This window comes from Columba livia, chromosome 9 (assembly GCF_036013475.1).
Source record: "Columba livia isolate bColLiv1 breed racing homer chromosome 9, bColLiv1.pat.W.v2, whole genome shotgun sequence".
NCBI classification, from domain to species: Eukaryota; Metazoa; Chordata; class Aves; order Columbiformes; family Columbidae; genus Columba; species Columba livia.
Window position 1 is genome coordinate 9,911,463 of NC_088610.1, and position 22,559 is coordinate 9,934,021.

The window sequence follows — 22,559 nt, forward strand, 5'->3', positions numbered from 1 at the left end:
AAGACACAAACTGTACTGTGCACATCATTCTCATAATCAGACAGACAGCATCAGTGAGGTGCAGGCTGTAAAAGTGCACAGCAAGGAGGTCAAAACAGAGGACTGTGGCCATCACAACTTCAGACATCCCAGAGGGCAAACAGGAAGGTGCCAATTACTGTGTCAAGCCACTAAATTTCCCCATTAAGCTTGCTTAAAAAATATTATGGAGCACATCCATAGGTCACCATGCCAGGTAAGACAATAGAGGCACAAAATATCTTCCTTATGACCTCTGGATTTGTTTCACAGGTAGCTTGAGGCACTGACCCCTGTACCATTCCTCTATTTTTAAGAAACTCCTCACATTGAAAGAAAAAGAACAACAACACTTCTAAGAACAACTCAGGACTTTTCTCAGGGGGATGATCAGTGAAGTGACCAGCAATCAAAACCCAACAATAACCTGTACAATACTGCAAGTTGCCATTTTGGTGCATCTTAATCAAGGAAAACTTTCACTGTTTTTCAACAATTGTTCCCTCTCTGAAAATATTATTCCATAACATATGCAGATATCTAGCAAGAATAACATCTCCTGCTATGGTCAGTGCTGCTACTGTGCCATAGGCCCATGTTTTGTAACAAACCTCCCTGCAAACTCCTCTCTCCTCCAAACCACCTCCCAGCCCTTTCTCAATGCTTATGGCTGTTTTGCTCATCCACTTTTTAATCACGCTTTGACTGATTCCTTCTATGTCTTTTCAGATGTTTTGGCCAGACAATATTGCAAATAGTCACCAACAGAGGGTTTCTGCAGCAAGACTCTGCTCCCTACCAAGCCTTCCTCCAGCTACAAATGACAGAACTCAATAGCACAGGATGATTTGCAGCACAGAAGTACAGATAAGTTCAAAAAGGTAGCAGCCAAGTTTACAAAGGATATGGCATTAGTGCCTATGGTCACCTGGATGCAATCTCTGGCTGAGGCAACACACCTGATGGTCACTAGGAAATAACCCGCCTGGATGCCTTCCTGTGGAACCTCATCTGGGTGCTCCTGCTCCAGCGGGGGGATTGGACTAAATAATCTTTCGAGGTCCCTTCCAGTCCCTGACATTCTGTGATAGCACCAGAGGCCTCTTTAGAACCAGGACACAGACTATGTACCGCCCTAGCAATGTGCTGTGAGGGGCCAGCAGCCACAGCTGAGCTGCCCTGCGTTTGACTCAGCTGTGACACGGGCTGGTGCTCCGGCAGGGAGCAGCTGAGCCTGGGGGGCTCTGGGGTGCTGCCAGCGGCCTGTCGGCCCAAGGCACGGAGTCTGACAAGGTGACAAGTGACCACAGCCGAGGCCATCGCCTCCAGAGAGCTCGGCAGCCCCGATGACCACAGCCCCACTGGGGAGCTGATGTAGGCACTGACACCAGAAATTCCCGAATCCACCGCAAACCGCGGGGCAGAGCTGCCAACGGCCGGGGCGGGGCGGGAGGCGGGTCCCCGGAGTTGCCCGGGACTCGCCGTTGCCAAGGGCCCGGGGACGCCAGGCCGGGCCGGGCCCTGCGCGCTTCCCCAGCGGGCATGGACAGCGTCGGCAGCCGCTCCACCGCCTCAGTGCTCGCCGAGCTCCACTGGGACGATGGCTACGCCATCCCCGTGGCCAACGCGGAGAATAAGGCGCTGGAGGACGAAGTGAGCGCGGGGCTTCGGCCCGGGGGGGAGAGGGACGCACCGCCCGCCAGCGGCCCGGAGGGCTCCCCAGTAGGGCCGCCGGAGCGCGGAGCCATCGGCCTGGCTCCGCGGGGGCCGCCGGCTCCCTGCCCCTCCCCGCCGGGAAAACCCCCGAGTTCCGCCGAGCTGCCCGGGGAAACTGGGAGCGCGGTCCCGGCCGTAAGGCGAGGGCAGCGGTACCCGCGGGGTCCCGGCCAGGCGGGGGCAGCGACAGCCCGAACGTGCCCCCGTTTGGCCTCAGGTGTAGCGCCTGGACAGGTCTGGTTGTCCCGATAATAAACAACAGGACTTAGTGGCAAAAGAGTTTTTGTCACCACCTTCTCTTCCCAAATCTCTCGTTTCACTAATTTGGAGGAATGCAGTGCATACTTGTTACTTTTTTTATATTAGTAATTGCAATGGCTATATTTTTAAGTAGTTGTAAGTAATAAGCACTCAACTAAAACCAGATAATTGACAAGTGTAACTCTTAAATAGCTGCAGAAGATGCAAAAAGAAAAACTGAACCTGCAAAATGAGCTGACCGACTTAGAAGAGCGAATAAAAGCAATGACATCTCATCTGAGAAACGTGAGAGAAGAGCTGAGCTTCACTGCGGTAAATCACTACCTCTAGCACATCCCTTTTATCAGACAGACTTGTAATCTGAGTATCTTTCTGTGGCTGGTGACCCTATATATTTTGCCAGATTTCTTGGAGATTTGTCAGGACTTTCACAAGAAACAAAAGTTAAACTATATCTCAGTGACATTATGTGATCATCGTTAAAAAGACTTTTTAAGATCAAATGATTGTACCTAGAAGAAAGCCAAGAAAGATGCATTTTTGAATTCTTGATTAAGGGAGACTTTCATAGAGGATAAGAAAAAATTGTTCAAGGAAAATAAAACATCAGTGTAAGGGGAAAAACAAATTTAGAACCTTTATAATGGCCAAGAGTTAATTGTGAAATGCTAGTGAAGAGTTATTCTGTGGACATGAAAAATGAAGTGAGATGGTTAAGGTGCAAGTCTTCACTTACACTCTCTGTTAATTGGTCAAAATGGGTGGTTTAAATTTCTAAAGAGTTCCGAGTCAAAGCTGCACACCCTTCAGGTAAAATATCCTAGGTGAAAAAGTCTTACGAAACTTTCCTGCAGCTCAAGTTTTAATTTGCACACAAAGAAAGAAGAAGCACATACTAGTCTCTACTCAAGAGAAGCTTCTAGTAAGTAGTAGATTTGTTATTATACAAGGAAGAAAACGCCTGTTAAATTGCATTTGTCAGACAGATTAGACAATATAGAGATACTACTGTAGGCCAGCCTGGTCTCTGTCTCTGCACACAACAATAAAATGATTTCTTTTGCTGTGCCTCCTCAATTTGACATAAAGCTGCTGGTGATCAAGACACTAAGATTTTGATTTTGAAAGATGAAGATTCAGAATCTTGGGTGAAATATCTTTGAAGTGAGTTTTTAGGGCTATAAATGGTTGATCTGTGGATATTTGATACAATGGGGGTGTATGCGTATATATAAGAATACATACATTTGTGATACTAAAATCCATACAAGAGTTGCTCTGAAAATTCCTATATTTGCATGACAATATCATACCATCTCTGACTTGGGATTTGGCTGTATGTAGAAAAAGTTGCTTTTTTAAATCCATATATGCCTCTTGATTATTGTAAAATGCTGAAGTGTGTTATTCTCTAGTCTCTTTACAGAGCCAAAGAGAATGAAATTGAAACTGAACGACACTTTAAAGCCCTTGCTGAGAGAGAACAAGGACGTCTCAAAAGTGAGATCAAACGACTGGAAGACGAGATTGTTTCCTTAAGAGAAAAGAAAAACAGCCAAGAAGTAAGGTTTAAAATTTTTGTAGAACACCCGTATTGAAGTGACTTGTCCTCACTTGCACTTACAGCAATAATAGTATAAGTCAAGAATAACTAATTATAACTAAATCTTTTAAAGTATAATAAATGATCTGGATGTGCTTTTCCCTGTGTAGACAAGTAGAGGGACACTGAGCATCTCCTTGCATAGATTGGTCAAGGCTTAGCAAATATTAAGTAGATATTAAAAGATTGCAGTTCTTAATGCCAGATACACAGTCGCACATCCCTATCACCATCTTGTTAATTCTCACAGGTATCTTCTTTATGTTTTTAAAACTAAATTGTTGGTGGCAAATGTTCTTCCCCACATAAATAAATTGGGTGCATGATTTCAAGGTCAAAAATTTGCTTTACATTAAAAAGTAGTCTAATGCTATCTAATTACAGGTGCTTTTCTGTTGTATGGGACTGTATCTTTTTCTTTCTACCAATAATTTAAATTATGTGTGTTTGGTTTTTTATTTGCTCTTTTTGCTCTCATCAAGTCTGTTTGTAATCTCCAGTCCCTCAGAATGGGTAGCATGATGGAGGTATCCTTGCTATTCAGCTGGATCCAGATTCTCTCATATTTGCGTCAGAAATCTTCACAGTCATGAGGGGCCACTGGCAAATTGATATGCAGGATAAGGATCCAAGAACTGGACCTTAGTGTGGAAGGGAGAAACTTCACCCTCAGATGAGCTTATTATCTAGAATAAAGATCCCACATATAGGTATATCTCACCAGAGGCTGACTTTTCTGTTTAAAATAATTTTTGTTTTAAGTTTGTGGTAATTTACTGTCTCGTCTCTTCTTTAAGACCAGGAAATGTATTAGCATTCCTCAAGTATAATACACAACTAACAACAAAGAAAGCTAACAGTTCTGTTGACAACAAGATGTATGTAAACCTTTTACAGTACTTAAACTGGTTGTTTCAATTACTATTCAAATAAAATAGTAGATATTTAACTTAACCCTTTAATTATCTCTTATTTTATTAGAATACTATAGATAAAACCACGAAGAAGCTGGAAAACTTAAAACAACAGATGAACTGTGATGAGGAAGTTCTGGAGAGCTGGATAGAGGAAACTAATCGTAAAGATAATGATTCTCTCACAATCCAGAAGTATGCACAACAAGATGCAGGGAAACTAGGAGTAAGTAGAAATGACAGCAATTTTCAGAATCAGAACCATTTTCACATTTGAAGACAGAGAACAGGTTTTACAAAAGGTGAAAGCCATCATTGGAGACATTAATTTGTTTGTTCATTTGGGTAAAACTCAAGTTTCAGTTTTTCTAAGAAAGTGCACAAATGGATAATAAAGTCTAGAAAACAGTATCACTGAAATAAGAGAGGAGCTTGTTCAAAAATGCATGCCAAATATGGATAAATAGTGTAGATTTTCCCATTAGAACTGAATTTGTTAATACTCAGAACGAAGTATATCTATTTCAGTAAAGCTGCCTAGAATAATGAAAGAAGGTCTAAACAGACCCTCCAGTCATGAGTTCAGACTTCATAAGGGTTAGTTCTCAAGTATGTTAATTCAGAGATAAGTATCCTGGGTTAATATTCTTTTGAGACTTTAAATACAGGGAGGAGAAAATTTATTTCTACTCATTAAATGCTTAACCCCAAAAGTTTAGCTTACACAAACAGTCTTACTGATACCATTTACATTGGCAAGTGACACAGCATAGTTGGCAGAGTGATGCTGAGGACACCACATACAAGTTTATATGTGATGAAGGTTTACTTTGACGTAGCTCCAGTCTGGTCCCAGAGGCTGACGAGATTGTGGGCTCTTGTAGAGCCAAAAATTGGAAAAGCTAGATTATTATTTTTTTTTCTAAAACACAATAAAATTGATGCCTCAGTAATTTCACCTCTAATTAGAGCGGAGCTTTAAGAATTTATAAGACATCACATATTTGTATTCAAATACATCATATTTTTTATCCTTTCATTTTAGGCATTAACCCTTCAAGTAGAAAAGTTGACCATGCAAGCAAATCAAAAGCGCAGAGCTCTTGATAATGAGCTTACAGAAACCATAACGGCTCAGGTTTGTGCTTCGGGTTCTTGAAGAGATCTTGTTACATATGAAATTTTAAAAATCAGAAATCATGGGAGTGCTTTCTTTTAAACAGATAGAGCTTGACAGGACAGCTGAAGATTTTCGCAGAGCTCATCAGGAAAGGCAAGAAGTCATCAAGCAGTGGGAGAACGCGATACAGCAGATGCAGAAAAGAGATGAACAGATTGACCATTGTGCTTTGGTAAAACTGCTGTAACTGATCCATGCCAGGATATCAGCCTACTTTGTATTAGTGATATTGATAGGAATTTTGCCAAACACAGAATTACTTGGTGTTTTAGATGTTCAGCGTTTTCTTTGTGTTCACCTCTGAATTTTATTAAGGTGTTTAGAAGTTCAGATATTACTGAAATACATTCAGAATTTATTTTGAAAGCAGTATCTCACAGCGTAAGTAATGCTGCTCTGCTTGATACTATACAACATTTAATTTTCAATCTCAAGGTCATTGCAAATGCAAAGCATGCCAATTTCAGTATTTTCTGTGATCCTAGAAGCAACAAGATGAAGTGTTATTTCTGAGAGAGTAAGGATATTTAATTGCAAGGAGGGGATTCCATGTCTGAAATGCAATATAAAAAAGAAAACTGAACAATTATTATTGAAGGAATTAGCATTGCTAACATTAAAAAAATGTACTAATAGAAAATGGCAAACCAGAAGAAATACTACCAAACAGAAAATATAGTGGTCTAACTTAGCTGAAATAGTTTGATTTCATAGTATTTCAGGTCTGAAGACTCCTGCCAAGAACAAACAAAAAACCCAACCCAACAACAACAAAGAACCCTCAGCTCTGGCCAACCTTGTATATATTAGTAGTCTATAGAACAGACTTATTGATGCTTTCGTACTGATGCTTTTTTTTTCACTGAATAGCCATAAATCTGTCAGCTAAAGTATGCATCACTACTGTTGGTCATTTTCCTCTTGCATTTTCTCCACTTCAAGTCTTTCTGAAGTTTTCTTTGCATAGACTTTTTCTTTTTTACTATTCAATCAATCAAAAATGATTTTTATTTCATACAAGTTTACAGTGTCTTTTTTTTTTTTAATCATTGGAATATTTTGGAGGTTTCCAATCCAAAACAATTATATTTGGTGTTGTGATTGGTGGAAGGAAGTAATTTAAAAATGATGTGCTAACTGGGCTGTCTCATGCAAAGAACAGTCTTAACAGCAATCTATCTTCTGGCTGTACCTTTTATTAATCTAACACGTCTTAAGCAATGCAAACAAATCTAAAATGTTTTTATCCTGATAGCTAATAGCAGAGATAAAACAGGAGATCAGAGAGAAAGAAACTGTGCTGAAAGAGAAGACTTCCTTTTTGGTAAATGAAACTCTTAATAATATGGAATATGAAAAGAAAATTTCTTCGGCTGAACGGGAAGCTGCCGGTCTCCAAAATGAATACCAAACTCAGGAGACTTACAGAGTTTGGCTGCAGGATGAGGTAAGCATGAACAAACTGTTCAGAAAAACAGACTGGAACTAGAGCTTTTAGCTCTAACTTTTGACTACATGGAGGAAATACAGGAATCACATTTGTTTTTCTGTGGTTTTAGGCTCTTAATAATTCAACAAAATGTCTGCTCTTCTCAGTCTATTTGTGATTATCGGGATCTGAACCCTCAAATTAATCCTTTCATGGGTAGTGGTAAAGACATTAGCTTGTGTTCTCTGTGTTGGTATAAAATTGATGAATTTTCTCTGAATCACTATTAGATGCTTCACAAGGAGGCATGTCTTGCCTTTAGGGTACATAGGCTGCAGTGATGAGAGAAACCTCTTCTAGATTCTAAACAGTTCCTATCCTGTGCTGTCAGAAGTGCGTGTGGATGGCCCTTGTGATCAGGTTGAAATTATTTAAAACCAACAAACAAGCAAACAAAAAAACACGCTCTCACATGGCTTTCTAATCCAGAGGCAGTAGGACAGGGCTATTCTCAATGAGCCATACTTGATGCTGTCCATACTTAACTCTGTTACCTATGCTTAATCTGTACTTAAAACTAGGAATGAGCTGCACTGCTTAATTACTTAAATGCCTGTAAAAGTACTTCTATAAGAGGTAATTCAAGTCTCGTGGCCCTGTTGAGAAAGGATGCACTTGCATTACCTAAGTTTTCTCTTAAGAAGAAAACCGTAACTCTGGGCTACTCAGCCAGCTCGGTGATTAAAAACCCTGCATCTGCTGTTGCCTTAACTTCAGATAGCTTTGATGTGGCAGGTGGTTCACAAACTGATATAGTAATTAAACTGCAGGTAGCTCAAGCAAGGTGTAGGCTATTAGATTACCCTATAATTCATGCAAATTTGATGCTTCCCAGAATTGGTAGGGTTTAGTCTCTTAAACTGTGAGATTCTTATTTGATGTTTTTCCCAATTAATACTACGTAATGTGATAATGAGGACAGTCCCCATTATTAGGTGTTAGAACATCTGTGGCATGTAAGTGAGAAACAAGGAAAGAAACAGACTTACTGTTCAGCTGACAACTCGTGACCTTCCAGTTTCTCATCCTGGTACAGAGACAGACCTGCTCTATGTACAGCCTTGATCAGGTTTCTTCATCTGTGAAAGTGAAGACAATTGCACTGTTAAGTGATTCTGTGAAGATTAATGAGCTAGTGATTGTAAAATATTCCTATCCTGTTTAATGAGTGTATGCTGTCATGGTTTTTTTACTAAATTAAATGTCTGTGTATTTTTGTCACAGTGTTCCCTTAATCAAAATAGTTTTACGTACCCAACAAAGTTCGAACTAGAGGTATTTAGTTGATACGTAAGGCTATCTATGGTCACAAAGAACCTCATTCAAGTGAGCAGTGCTCTATAAAACTATAGTTCCACTTACACAGATGCTGTTGGAGAAGAATTGCAGCCCACAGCACCTTAATGATTACTTGTGTATTCTTAATTATTAAGTATTTTGTCTATTCAGATTAAGTAAATTAGTCTATTGAGTTTACTAGCTGTGGTGATTTACAGCACTTCAAAATTTGCAGCACTTCTCATTTGGAAAAGAGTGTTAGAAAGAAATAGAATACTTTGCAATAAATAGGTCCCTTAGTATTTTAACTATCCTAACACGTACCCAAGTAAATAAGAACTTGGTTGCTCCATTTTGTAATTTATTAGCTGGATACTTTGAAATGCACTGTGGACAAAACTGCTTCTGATCTGGAGTCTTTGAGAACACAAGTAACCAATCTGAAGAAAGAAATTCAGAAAAAACAAGACAGGTAAGAAACAGACTTTTAAAACGTAATTTGTATGGATTAGTAATATAATCAAATCTTTGAGCTAGCGAAGAACCTTAAATAACATTGATGATTAAAGCCTCCAGCCTTCTGATTATTTCATGTTCTGCATAGTTTCTGGCACTGGGCAATTTAGGAAATACTCCTGGTAATCCTTCTTTTTAAAGGGTGTGAAAAAAATCAGCGCCTTGTTTATCATAGATTAAAGTTTAGCCTGATAAACTTTGGCAGTGTTGTATATGCAACATATATTTAACTTGTTAAATCATGTAATTTTGTTTAGAGCAAGCTTTCTTAAAGAAAGAAATGCAAGTCTTTCCAACAAGCTGGAACTTTTGACTGAGAAGACACTCAGTTCAGAAGAAAAAGCTTTGAGGATGGAAGAAGTGCTAAAGGAAGAGGAAAAAATTGTCAAGGTAAAATGTTTTTCATGGTTTCTGCAAGTGAGAATTCATTTAATTTGCAAGCCCTATCTAGAACAAACATTGATGGATTAAAATGGAATGTAAGTGTTAATATGACAGGTAGCTATTTCATCACATGATGAAGTAAAGTGCGTGTAGATACATCAGCACCTGTGTTGGGAAAAGTGGAGGAAAATAAGTGGTACTAGTAATTCAGAACAGGGTGTCCCCACATACTAACATAGGAACTGAGAGGATGGAGTGTTATTTTTCAAACCTTTTAACTCCACAGGAATTAACTGTAGTTTTCAATATACATATAGAATCTAGAGAGCGGATGTCTTTCCTTTATAGAGTTTAAGTTACAGGCCTTACTTCCTGTTTTGTTTTTTCAGATCATTTGAAAACAAGTTAGAATGAGATAACATTTCATTGAAATGAAAATCTCATTTGCTCCCCTTAAGACTGTTAGTGGGGCGGCTAAACCATTGGCAGGGTTTCTCTACTTGTGTCTCTGGCGGATAACCTAAGATGACATTGAGCTCGGCAGCTCCACAGCTTCAGGGCAATATTTTAACTAGGATGAACTGTTCTTGAACAATGTCTGTGATGTATTAATCAGAAGCGTGCTTCCCATCACCATTAGACACACATAGCTATTTGCTGCATCTATTAATTTACTGTGAAGAGATGTTTACAGGAACAATGTGGATGAAATGTCACCATTTTGCACTTTAGTTCTGTGATACTTCTTCCTCTTCAATTTGTGGCAAAACACTGTTGCATGGTGAAGCTTACTGAATATTTTATCTCTATTAACAACCTCAATTAAAGGGAGAGAAACAACTTCCATTAAATAAATGAATTTAGATATGCAAGAATGACTACGCAATGAAGGTCTGATTGTGATCCAGTTATAGGAGATGAATTCATTATTGTCATTAGTTTCAGAGATACAGCTCGGCATTGGGCACCTGCATAAAAAGAATTTACTTCTGAAATTAAATTCCTTTGTTCAGGCATGATCCTAAGCCCACTGACATCACTGTAAAATTTCGTATTAAACTCACAGCAAGTTTAACTACAAATAGCAATTGCACTTACAGCAAGTTTAACTACAAAAAAATTCAGTTTGGTAGACTGTAATTACAAACTCTTAGAGAAGGAGTTATCTTTTGCTGTTATTAAACCCAGTGAAATGGTTCACAAGCAAATTTCATAATGTGTACATATAAAATCAAGAAGAAGCACATTTTTAATTAGTGAAGTGAATTCTAAGGTGGTTTTCTATATTAATTTAAATGTGCATCTTCAAACTCTCTACCAGACTTGAGCTAAATGTAAATGAGTCTCTCGGAACAGGCTTGTGATGCCGCAGCACTCGTTTTGGAGCTGTACCTTACAGGAAAGCAGCACGCTGAATGGCCTGAGTACGGTAGGATCCAAGTTAAAAACCAACCAAACAAAAAACCCCACAAAACAAAACAAACTCACACCACCATAACAACAACAACCCCCCAAAACTTAAAGACTTTTCTTGGCAACCATTTTGAGGACCTAAGAAATTCTGTGTTCATATTAATGGATATAGTATTGAAATTTTTAAATCATCCTATGTATGATTAATAAAGGCAAAGAATTCCTCAGAAATTACTTCTTATGTGATGAATTAGTTCTCACTACTGAATTGTTAACTTGTCACCAGGAAAAAGAAACAGAAGTGAAGCAGTTAAAAGAACTACTTTTCAAGAAGACTCAAGAGTTAAAGGCACAGAAGGACAAGGAGAAGTGTGTTCTAGCAGAAATTGAGGGAAGTCGAACGTCACTTAAAAATCTTAAGAGTCGGCTGCACAGACTTGATGCAGAAGCATTAAAACAACAAGAACACATATATAACCAGGTAAAATATTAACGCACTTTCACACTATGATTTTTGGGTCTAGTGAGAGTAAATTGCTTGAGTTCTGTAATCTTTGTCAACACTTTGGAAATGCCATGCAGTATAATTTGAAGTCCGTGTTTATTTCTGTCTCTGGATGTATGGATAAAATTGAAATAACTGAAACTTGCTATAGTATTACCTACATTATGCACTTGTGTATTTCATTATTTTTTTTTTTTTATCTGCTGCTTTCCCCACTAATTTCTCAAATAAGTTCTTTACTTTGATCCCTCTGAACCACAAGACACCTCAGGGTAAATTTTTAAAGCAATACAAGAGGTACATGCCCAAATCCTGTTATTTACTAATTGGATTTTGTGCATATTTCCTATGCACCGCTTTGAAATTTGCTCTTTTATATCAGCATCTACTGGTAATAGCAAGATGGCAACCAGACTGTGAGCCTCCCTACAGCAGACTGTGCTGAGGATGCTTTGTTACTCTTCTAGAAGACTATTCCTGAACTGTCACTGCACATCAGTTACCTAAGAATATTTTGCTAATGAGGTCTATAAGCCATAAATTATTATAAAACAATAGCTTAATTGGGTGACTGTCCTAAAGCAAACATTTAGATCCAAGTTTATATCAATGTTTTAGCTTTATAGGAAGGTTATAATTGCTTATCTCAGACTATTAATTCTCTTTAAAATTATTTTAACAGGATTTTTATATTCAGCAAATACAGAGACGGCTGTCACGGTTAGAAGGAGATGTTAATGCAGATGAGAGACAAGCTTTGGAAGCAAAAATTGCTGAGCTTAAGAAAACCTTAGAAGAAAAGAAAAATGCATATGATGTTTTACAGGCGCAGCACAAGAAACTTGAGGTAACTTCCTTAGAACATCAGGTTGACTATGTAACATCTAGAAACCTCAGCTAACAAAGTAGATTGGGTCTTATTAACTAACAACTTGGTATTAGATTAAAAGATATCTGAACTTTGTGTAACAGGTGGAAAACTTCATACATTCCCTGTACCTTCCAGAAAAATAGGTCGTTACTGTATAACTGAAGCGCCTTAGCAGAAAGAGAAGCATTTAAATATCGGAAGGGCGAGTTTAGCTTTCACTTCAAGGTGTGAGTGACTGCTTGTAAATGTCAGAATTAGTCATTAGCACCATGCAGAAATAGGAGACTGTTATTCTGTGATGCTGCTATTCGGTTTTACAGTTTTCATACAATTGTAAGTACAGTTGCATTTAAAATTGTATGAAGTAACATTACTGAATTGAAGATAAAGTATTTGAGTTAGTTGATGCCATCCTGTTACGTAATCCAGAAACACTATTTTTCTGTCTTTATTCCTGTGCAAGAATTTTCATTTACTTGCTTGTTGTCTGGTTTTCCACTATCTAGGGACCATCATTAATTCTCTAAAAATGCACTTGTAGATATGAACCAGTCAGTTATTCTGTAGCCAACTCATAAATGCTTTTTGTAAGTAACGTATTTGTTTATTAATCAGTTACATTTTAGCACGTTTTGAAACCTCTTTTCAAAGAGTAACCCTACGAAGACAGAAGTCAGATTTTTAATAAAACATCACAACTGGTTTCTCAAACTGATAGTTAAGAAAAAAAAATTGATCAATTTAGTGAGGGAAAGAAACTGCCTATGGGAGAGCCCCTTAACTGAAGCTGCATGCAATAACAAGGGGTAGTGTTGGGCAACTGTTGCCCACACTTCAGTTTTGGGGAGATGCAAAATTTGAGCAGTGAGTATAATCAAACATTGAAACATGCCTCTGAGAATTTATTCATACTCTGGAGTATTATCAAAGACAGATGGTTTCACGAAGATGCGCTACAAATATCAAAGTCATAGTCAGAAACACCAGATTTATTTTTTTTTTTAATCCAGACCAAACTACATGATTATAGTAGAACTGACTTATTGGCTAAAATATCTATATTGTATAAATAACAATTGCTACACTCCAAATAAACCAAGCAATGACGTTAATATTGCAACAGCACTCTGCATGCGGACCGCAATGCTCTAGACACTGTTTGCAGAGCAGCACATAGACACATGAAGAAGATGGTTCCTGGTTTCAGGACTTAAAAATATCTAGTTTAAAATTAACTGGTAGCTTTTGGTGCAAACTACATTCGCTGAAATAAATGAAACATAACTTCATCTGGAAACAGAGCGATGTCCATTTCCTCAAGAGAGCAATGGATAAGACAGGAGAAGAAACAAGTGGTGTGATGGTGAAGATAAATGAACTAAATCTTTTCAATGAGAGATCAGATCAGGAGTTGAAAAAAGCGAAAGCCATTAAGCAGGTACAGTTTTATTTTGCAGCTTTACTAACACAGAACACTTTTGTTTCTTAAAACACATAAACTCATGACTTATTCTGCAGGCTGTTGTCTGCCTCCCACTGTGCTACATCATTATATCCATAATAACCTTCTTTGTACTTTCTTGCCTTACACCTTCATTCCCAAACTCTAAAGTCAGTTTTGTCACTATTCTCTTACTAGTCAACATGATGCTTCTCCTATGTCTGCAGCATAAAGCTTCTTTGGGTTATTAATTTAATTGTATATTACTTATACCATGATATTAACTTGGTCAGTGTGGGTTGTTTGTTTTTTTTTCTGATAAATGATTGCCGTTAAAATAGAAAATGCATTTACTGCTCAAGGACATCTTTACCTTGCACTGAGTTTTTATTCTCAATCTGTGATGCCAGCTAAGAAGTTTGGCTCAGTTCTCTTATTACATTGTGGGACTTCTCTCAGCGGATGGTTTGGATCTACCTACATTTCAATTTAAGGTATTAGAAATAAAACGGAAGTCTTTCTCCCCATATTTTAGTAAACAGAAAAAAAACAGTTCCTAGTCCTCTAATTACTGCACATTTTTTTTTCCTGCAATAAGCTCTGGCCTTCCTAAAAGAAGCACTAAGGTAACAGAACAATACAGGGTCTAAGTAACAGGAGGAAGTTTTGCTATTGACTTCACTGGGCCACTTGCTCTTCAGTGAAAATGCTCCCTAACCTGGAACTCTGCTTTGGGGACGAAATTCAGGGGAACAAAGCAGCAGCTGATGGCATTAAAGACCTCAGAGAAGAAATGGTACAGAGTTTGGAATCCATAACAGATTTTTTTTTTTAATGATTCCAGGTGTTTGCATGGTAATTAAATTCACCACTTGCTGTTTTTCATGAGTTTTGGTATATATAAATTTGCTCATATAACAACAGGACTTTTAGACCTACAAAATCTATAACACATTCCAAGAGAGTTAAAATGGTTCCAGTGAGATATTAACTGCTTCAGAAAGTTCCTTGTAAGATCTACTTGATTTCTTTGAAACTACCTTTATAGTCTTACCACTGGTAATGCTGACTGAAAGCTCTAGGTGGAAAAGCCTCACAACCCCTATCTCAGTCTGAGTTTGTGGGAAACCATTCAGGAGAGAAACCACCCCTATTGCACTCACCATGTGAACTGTTAGCAAATGAGAAATTGAAAACATTTTTAAATGCAGAGCAAAATGAGTCTGACAGTTGTATATGTAAAAGGTAAAATAATGGATGCTTTATAAACAAACAAACAAAAAGAACCAACACAACAACAACTTATTAACTGCTGTAGATACCTTAATTATAAACAATGCTTTCTTATTTTGAGACCTTTTTGGCATTTATTAGGAGATGATGGTCGACGATAATCTCTTAAAACTAGAACTGAACCGTCTTCGAGATATTCTGTGTAATAAAACAGAGAAGGTTCTGACACTGGAAAAACAAAAATTGGAGTTACAGAAAGCAATAGCAGAAAGAACTGAGGAAATTAAGATTCATAAGGCAATGCTGGATTCCCAGATAAGACTTGTGGATCAGGAACGGCAACATATAAGGTAACTATTCTTATATAAATTAAATTAGTAACTTTTGCTGAGTATAGATTACATGGGGACTTACTGAAAAAAGTGAAGCATTTTATCCAGTTTCACCAATTAGAGAAATTGAGGATGAAATAAGTCTCTATATATTTACCGAGACACTTGAGGTTAGCAAGAAATCCCTTCTCTGAAATGCAGCCTACATCTTTAACAGCTTGGTGACCAAGAGATATTACTGTTTATTCTGATGATTCTCTACAGCACTGAGAGGAAACTTCAGTTAACGACAACTTTTTAAAGTAAATGTCATGTGCATTCTCCAAAATAATCAGGAAGGATGAAATCAGTGTGCCTGGAGGTATGACAGAAAAGTTGCTTTTAAAGAGGGTTTACTCCCAACTTGATAAAACTGTGATTTCTTTGACTCATACAGCATGTCTGTCTGGTTTGGGATTTCTTTTGTCTTTTTAACAAATGAACTCTCCATTATGTGTCCTATATAACAAAATTAAACCTTGTGAATTATGTATATACACTATTATAAAGTAACCATGTATGAAATAACTTTTCCCTTCTGTAATATTTAGTGCTAAGTATCTGAGACAGTTTTAGCTCTGCAATCCCAGTATCCGTAGCCCGTCACATCAACGCTTCAGCAGCTGAGCTGCGGAAAGCTGGCAGGCTTTTTATTCCCTCCTCTGCTAACCACACCCCACACAATAGGAAATTAGAGTGATTTAGTGTGACTAAAGCTTAACTGCTCACCGAGAGTGCAGACTGTGTGGCTTTTTTCCTTTGGTAATTACACAGCTAATTGATACTTCCGTGTAATTTGATTTGGGGTTGTTGCCTACTGTTGCTTATGCTCATCTAGTAGTGACAATATTAAGATAATATCAGCAGGAGGCAGCTTGTGCAGCTGTACAATTTAAATGCCAAACCTTTAAAATTTTGGGGGGGAAGGACTGTGGCACAGTCCCTCACGGTGCAATGATCTGGAATATGAAAGCAATTTTGTCTCAGTTTAGAACTGCAAGTGAAGTGTGGGTAACCACGAGAACAAGATGACTGTAGCTGGGACAACACAGAAAGAAACAAAAAACAGCAGCAGCACAACTGCTGCCATAACCCCAGTAATTCAAACTGCTACAGCAAGAACTGCTGCATAACACTACCAAATACTTTCACAACCCATTTATTTTTTTTTCTAAACAAACCAGTGCTGAATTTCAAGATCGCCTAAGTAAAATTGATAAACTGAGATGCAGATATGAACTTCTCACTGTTGTCATGATGCCATCTGACGGAGAAGAGAAAACCATTACCTACTATGTAATAAAGGTACTTTATTAACATAATTCATTCTAAATTGAGTATTTAAGCTATAGATTTCCCTGGGCTCTATTCAAGTAACTAAGACAACCTCCTTACCTACTGCTTACTTTCCACCTAGTTGTTTGACACTATATGATGCTGTTGTTTATTCAGATGATAAAGCAATTTCACATGAATCTCTGTGGTCACTCCTAATGTCAGTGGAGCCTTAATTTTGAGCACCTTGAAAATTTTCACTCCAGTGCTCATTAATTTACAAAGACAAGAAGTCACGTGGTAATCTGTGACTGATTATCGCATCCTCACATGATCTTAATTTTTTCTACCCTTTGGAGTTATTCTTTAGGTATTTATTTCACCCTCTGGTGTTTAAACCTTGCAGAATGTCAACTTTCCCTTTTACCTATCATTCACCCATGTATACTTCAGCTTTTTATTGGAGAAAAAAAATAAATCAGCCTTTATCCATAACATAATGCCCCAATTCTAGAATAAAAATCTATTATTTTTGAGGTCCACAAATTCTCTTTATTTCCTCTTAAAGCAAAATGCTTCTAGATGTGATCTTGGTTCTGAAGTCCATCTTTTTCTCAGTCTTAAGTGTCAAATTTCTGAATTATGGTATTTCTGCTACTATGACATCTAGCACAGCAGAAGACCCCCAGTACAACCCTTGTGGTCACGGTTGGTAGTCTGTCCTCTGCAAATAGGGAGATTTTTTTCACCACCTCAAATTTTCTGAGGGGCTATAGAAAATACTTCACCAACTGCCTGTTTCTTACATGTCGCTGATCAGATGAATGAAGGCTTTGAGGTGAGTAACTCCCAGACACACCGGCTTACTTTTAACACTCTCGGTGGTTTTATATAATGTACAGTCTCAAATCTTACTTGGCTTTTGTGGGTAAGGAAAACAGACATGAAGCATATGCTGCAGTTCCCATCAGCAGTGCAAAGCACGGAAACTGCTTTGTACAGTGTGGATGCTGCTGACCAGGACACCAGGAGAGACAGACACCAGTAATGAAATGCATGCGGATTAAATATCTCAAAAAGATTCTTGTGCTGTAAATAACTACTCCTTCCACTTACTTAGTAACTTAAATCTCAGTTCAAGCCTGACAACACAGATAAGCCCCACATCTACCTAGGATTTTAATCCGTAAATATTGCAGGTATTTTTTTTCGGTATAATTGTCCTAATATTTTCAGTATGCATGCAATCTCCTAAAGTATCAGTTTTATTTCCAGGCTGCGCAGGAAAAGGAAGCACTTAAACGTGAAGGTGATGATTTAGATGCAAAGATCTGCACAGCTGAAAAAGAAATTGTAGCTTTGGAAAACACTTTGCGTGTACTTAATAACTGCAACAGCAATTACCGAAACTCTTTCAAGGAAGTCACTGAGACAAGTATGTAAAACAGAAATTGCTATTTGCTGTGTGAGATACAGATGATGGTATAACTTGGGTAGAGAGTGGGGAAATTCCATGGCACAAAAGAATGAATCACAGAGAGAGACTAAAACTGGTAGTAGCAGCAGGGTGTAATTCACATGCTACTGTGAACAGTTCAGCAGAATAAGCACACAAGAAAGTGCAGTAAGGCATAATTAACTAATGTTTATGTTCTCACATCTAATTTATGTGAAAATATCTAAGACTATATACATTTTGTTAACGGTCATTCAGAAGATGTAAAGCATAAAGACAATTATTGGGGGGAGAAAAAAAAAGTCATTAGGGACAGAAGGAAGTGCCCCCTGAGTACATAGGGCTAGGGGATAAAACTGCACAGAACAAACCCCGCTACATTCTCTGTAGTGCTGTGTCACACACAGCTACTCATTCAGCAGGATGATCCATCCCATAGCTACAGCAGCATTATCTCTGATTTTCGCATGGAAGAGAGTTAAAAATAGCAAACTGTCATCTGGGAAAATGAAGAGGAAGATTAACACTTAAACTGTGTTATTTTAGTGTAGCGTCAGTAGACTTTAAAATATGAACTACCCCACTACAAGTTTATGGATCCTGGAAATTCCTCAGAATTCTGGAAAATATATTCATCTGTTGTTTCATTTGCCACTCACACTTCATAAGGTTGCTCTCCTTCAGTAGAACTTTTTTGTTTTGCATATAAAAAGCATCACCATAAACTTAATTATAGAAAATATTTAACTTTTGTGCCCTCTGCTGGCTCTGGCAACAGTAGATCATAAATCATTCTCATGAATCCAGTTACTTTTTCCCAGTGATTTGGAATTAGTAGTAGAGTACTTAAAAAAACCCCTTAAACCTTGAGGTCTCTGCCAAGACTAATATAGTAATACTCTGTGGTGCAGCTACTATAAAGTGCAACTTATTTTAAAGTGAAAATTCAGTTGTATATGCTGCTTGTCCAGCATTAATGCTGCCTCTTTGTTTGGGGTCATAGGTGAGGAATATGAGGAAAAGTTGAAACTAGAGGAGGAGAAAAGGGTTGTTGATGAAAAATACAGATACAAACGAAGACAGATCAAGGAACTTCAGGAAAATCTCCAGGTAAAATACAAGCAAAAGTTCTGGTTGAACAGAGAAGGCTGCAGCACATAGCTAAATCCATGCAAGCCATCTTATTGACAGGAGATTTTTGTCTGTTCTTTGATATCCTGTGCTTTGTATGAATGGATACAACATTTTAGAAGGCTCTACGTCTCCTTTCGACAATTGAGTGCTTCTTTCAATTTCCTCGAATCACAATGAAACTTCTAGGTGTAAAAAAAAAAAGAAAATAAAAAGCCTGAAGTTTCAAAATGCCAAATGCTCAGTGCCAGATGCTCTGTTCTGGCACCCAAGAAAGCAGCTGTATTTTTGTGCAGCATACACCGCTATATTGTATCATCCTGTCCAGTACTGCAGAGGTTAAAATCCACACATCTGGTGTCTCTGGCATCCACATCCCAGAATTTTTCTAGGAGAACAAATTGTTCCATTAGCTTTCAGGGTGCTTCAGTTTAAACAGGATTAATTTAGCTCAAGCAAGCTAGCTGACTTTTAACTGAGCAGGATGAGCACTACATGCAGGTAAAGGACAGCTTGTGTTCAGGCTCCACATAAGGACTTACTCTGGGTTCCCTTTGTTAACAAAAAGCCCACTTAGCCCTTAAGAAGGAACAGCACTTAACTCCAATGTGTGACAATTGAGTTAAAATTTTCTTAGGTAGAAGAAATCAAAGGCATCTTGTTATATCCCTGTTGTACCTTACTCTAATCCCTAAGTCACTGGCTGCAGGTCAACAAACACTCCTGTTGCTTATTCGACCACCATAGGACATATACGTTATTTAATAAATAATATCTCTGAAATAAGAGACACATATCTTCATCAGGGAGTAAGTCCTAGGATATAATGAGGTGTTAAGGCCTTTTTATGTATTTATTTTTTAAAAATCTGAGCCACCTTTACAGAGCTGAAGGTATTAATTCCAGCCAAAAGTATCCATTTCTTCTCATGGGAAACAATGTTATTTTTCTCAGGATAGCTTGCACTGGTGCGTTGGTACTGTGCCAAGTAGATGCTGCTCAGAGGCACATCTGAAAATACATAATTATAACGTCATTTTTTTTAAAGAACGTAAATTAGGTGGTGGTCTCTTTACCCAGGTATTTATCCGCTCAAGAGCTTGACAGGCAGAAAGGTTTGAGTTGCGTTACCATCAGTACTAATTGCTTGAGCTACATTTAGAAGCAAGCAGTAGCAAAAACAGTCCCTCCCACGAAGTAACACGAATAGTTAAAGGATATCAGAACTGCTTTATAAATTAAAATTGCTGTTCAAATGAATTTGCAGAGCATGGAAAAAAATTTAGATACACTCCTGAAGCAGGAAGCGTTCTTCCAGGAGCAAAAGAAGGAAAAACAAGCGCTTGTTTTGCAGCTGAACAAAGACATAGAAGAACAGAAGCCAAAGCTGGAAAGGGTTATAAAACAGGTCTGTATATTCATTAAAGACAACTTGTAACCTTATAAGACGGTAGCATAGTTAAAACCACATAATTCAAACTTGGCAGGTTTATGAAAAAGTGCTGAACTTCCATTCTAGCAATGCTTTAAAAATATTTGTGTTAAAAAGTGTTCCAGACTATCCAGAGAAATTCAGTCCCTGAAGAAAACTCAAACAGAAACACAGGAAGAGAGAGACATCGATCTTCGTGAAATGAAAATCTTCAACAAAACCATCAACAAATTGTTAGCTGATGTTCTAGAAGCAAATCCTGATTTAATTGCAACGTTTCAAATGTACTTTCACCAGGTAAGTTTTCCAGTTAACTGCCCCCAAAATCTTGATTGATGGCTCTAGTCTACTGATGAGTGTCTTTCAAGGCCAAGTCCTCAATTCAGCAATAAACTATACCTAGGGTAAGACAGGAAAAGTGTTCATCTGCTTTCAACATCTCTTCAAATACAAAGGATTATAAACCCTCCTATATACCTAGTCCTATTATAACAACCATTACGCCAACATTTTTTTTCTTTCCAAATTCTCTAGTACAATTTAGAGCTTCCTAAAATTGCTTCTGCTGCTGGTAGTCAGAGTTCTCGATCATCATCCACACAAAGCTCAGCAGCTTCTACCAGGTAAGTGCTAGCACTGTTTTCTTGGCTTTATTTTTTTTCAATTTATTTTAAAGCTTAAACCAGCAAAATTAGTCCCTAAATGACTCGAATCCTCACTCCTGAAGGTCTTCCAGTCTCACCTTCCTAAGTGCTCTGTGAAAACTTTCTCCTTATGCCGTCCCACCTTTAAGTTTACTAGATATTTTTTAGCATGCCACTCGGTTTACTTCAGCATCCATCACAATTTAAAATAAAACTGTAATTACAGAATAATTACATTTAATTTTGCTAACTGTGCTCTAATTAAAGTGGTTTCACATCATGCTTGAGCTCCAGCCACGTTTTGCACTTGGTAGTGCGAGCGCCCTTTCCTAATAGGAAAGATAGCCATGTATGCTTTTACCGATTCCTTTTTCCCCTGTTCAACATATGTTCAACTAACAGTGTGTGTAACGTGTTGAACTGGTTACGATCTAACAACATTCTCATAGGTTACTTCAGCAATTAGTGGGAATGTTTACAAGGGATCTTACTAAGAACACGCTCTGCTGCTGTGTGGCGTTGTTGTAAGCCACCATGAGAACCCGTTTCATTTATGTACAGGGATTTCTGCGGACTGAGGAATAAACTTGTGTCTTTCAGATCCTCCGGCAGCACAAGTTCAGGCTCCAGTCAGATGTCATCACTCAAAGTCATAGACCTGAGCTTGCCTATCAACACTCCTGGAGTGGACGCTCCGTCCAGCAGAGATAGTACCTCTGATATTTGTAAACGCAAAAAAAGTCTTAAGTAATCTTTTGAAGGCCATTGTAAGGGCTTCACACTGGTTAGACTAATTAATTAAGAAGCCTTAACTTATTTATCAAGGTCTACTGGCAATCTTAGCATTAATTTCTCTCAGAAATGTATGTTTCAACTTTCTTCTAAAGCATGCAATGAATTATCTTGGAGAAATGTTAAGCATATGCTTTATATAATTAAATAAATTAACCTTTAAATTACTTTCTCATTTTGCTGTTGGAGAACTAAAAATTCGCAAAACCCTTCAGAAGCCATTAATTTACTTTTCTTACAATCATAGAATGAAAAGGAGAGTTATGTTAAAGCCGTTAATTTTAGTGAACTGGTATCTCACTGCTGTCAGAATAGTTCTAGATTACACTGCAACAACCCAGACATGAAAATGTATGTTTTGTTTCAAGATCAACCTTGACTATTAATCAAATAGTCATCTCAGATCAAATCTTAATTGAAAGATGACAGAATATAATTAAAGTCAGTAAAGCTGTACTTTTTCTATTCAAAATTACGCAATACCTTTTTTTACAACTGATTAGTATCTACAGAATTACATGGACAACTTACAGCTGACGTACAATTAGTGTTGTGTATGTGCCAGATATTAGATCCTTAGGTGTTTTGCCAACCATCTCTGGAGAACTCACTGGAAATAGAGCGTGACTTTTTCCA

The 22,559-nt window shown here is 37.9% G+C and overlaps 1 protein-coding gene across 2 annotated transcripts; it reads left to right on the forward strand.

Moving 5' to 3' along the window:
• Positions 1 to 1,457: 1,457 nt before the first annotated feature.
• CCDC39 (coiled-coil domain 39 molecular ruler complex subunit) lies at positions 1,458 to 22,091 on the forward strand. 2 transcript variants are annotated; one of them, XM_065072919.1, is made up of 20 exons: positions 1,458 to 1,671; positions 2,188 to 2,307; positions 3,411 to 3,557; positions 4,580 to 4,738; positions 5,558 to 5,650; positions 5,736 to 5,864; positions 6,948 to 7,139; positions 8,828 to 8,931; positions 9,233 to 9,365; positions 11,059 to 11,253; positions 11,960 to 12,124; positions 13,449 to 13,586; positions 14,964 to 15,172; positions 16,378 to 16,498; positions 17,744 to 17,903; positions 18,928 to 19,034; positions 20,323 to 20,463; positions 20,605 to 20,784; positions 21,022 to 21,110; positions 21,732 to 22,091. In XM_065072919.1, the coding sequence occupies exons 1-20, from the start codon at positions 1,561 to 1,563 to the stop codon at positions 21,880 to 21,882; spliced, it is 2,844 nt and encodes a 947-aa protein (XP_064928991.1). In that variant the 5' UTR covers positions 1,458 to 1,560; the 3' UTR covers positions 21,883 to 22,091. The 2 variants fall into 2 exon arrangements, with proteins under 2 accessions (XP_064928991.1, XP_064928992.1); XM_065072920.1 differs by lacking the exon at positions 13,449 to 13,586.
• The last annotated feature ends 468 nt before the right edge of the window (positions 22,092 to 22,559 follow it).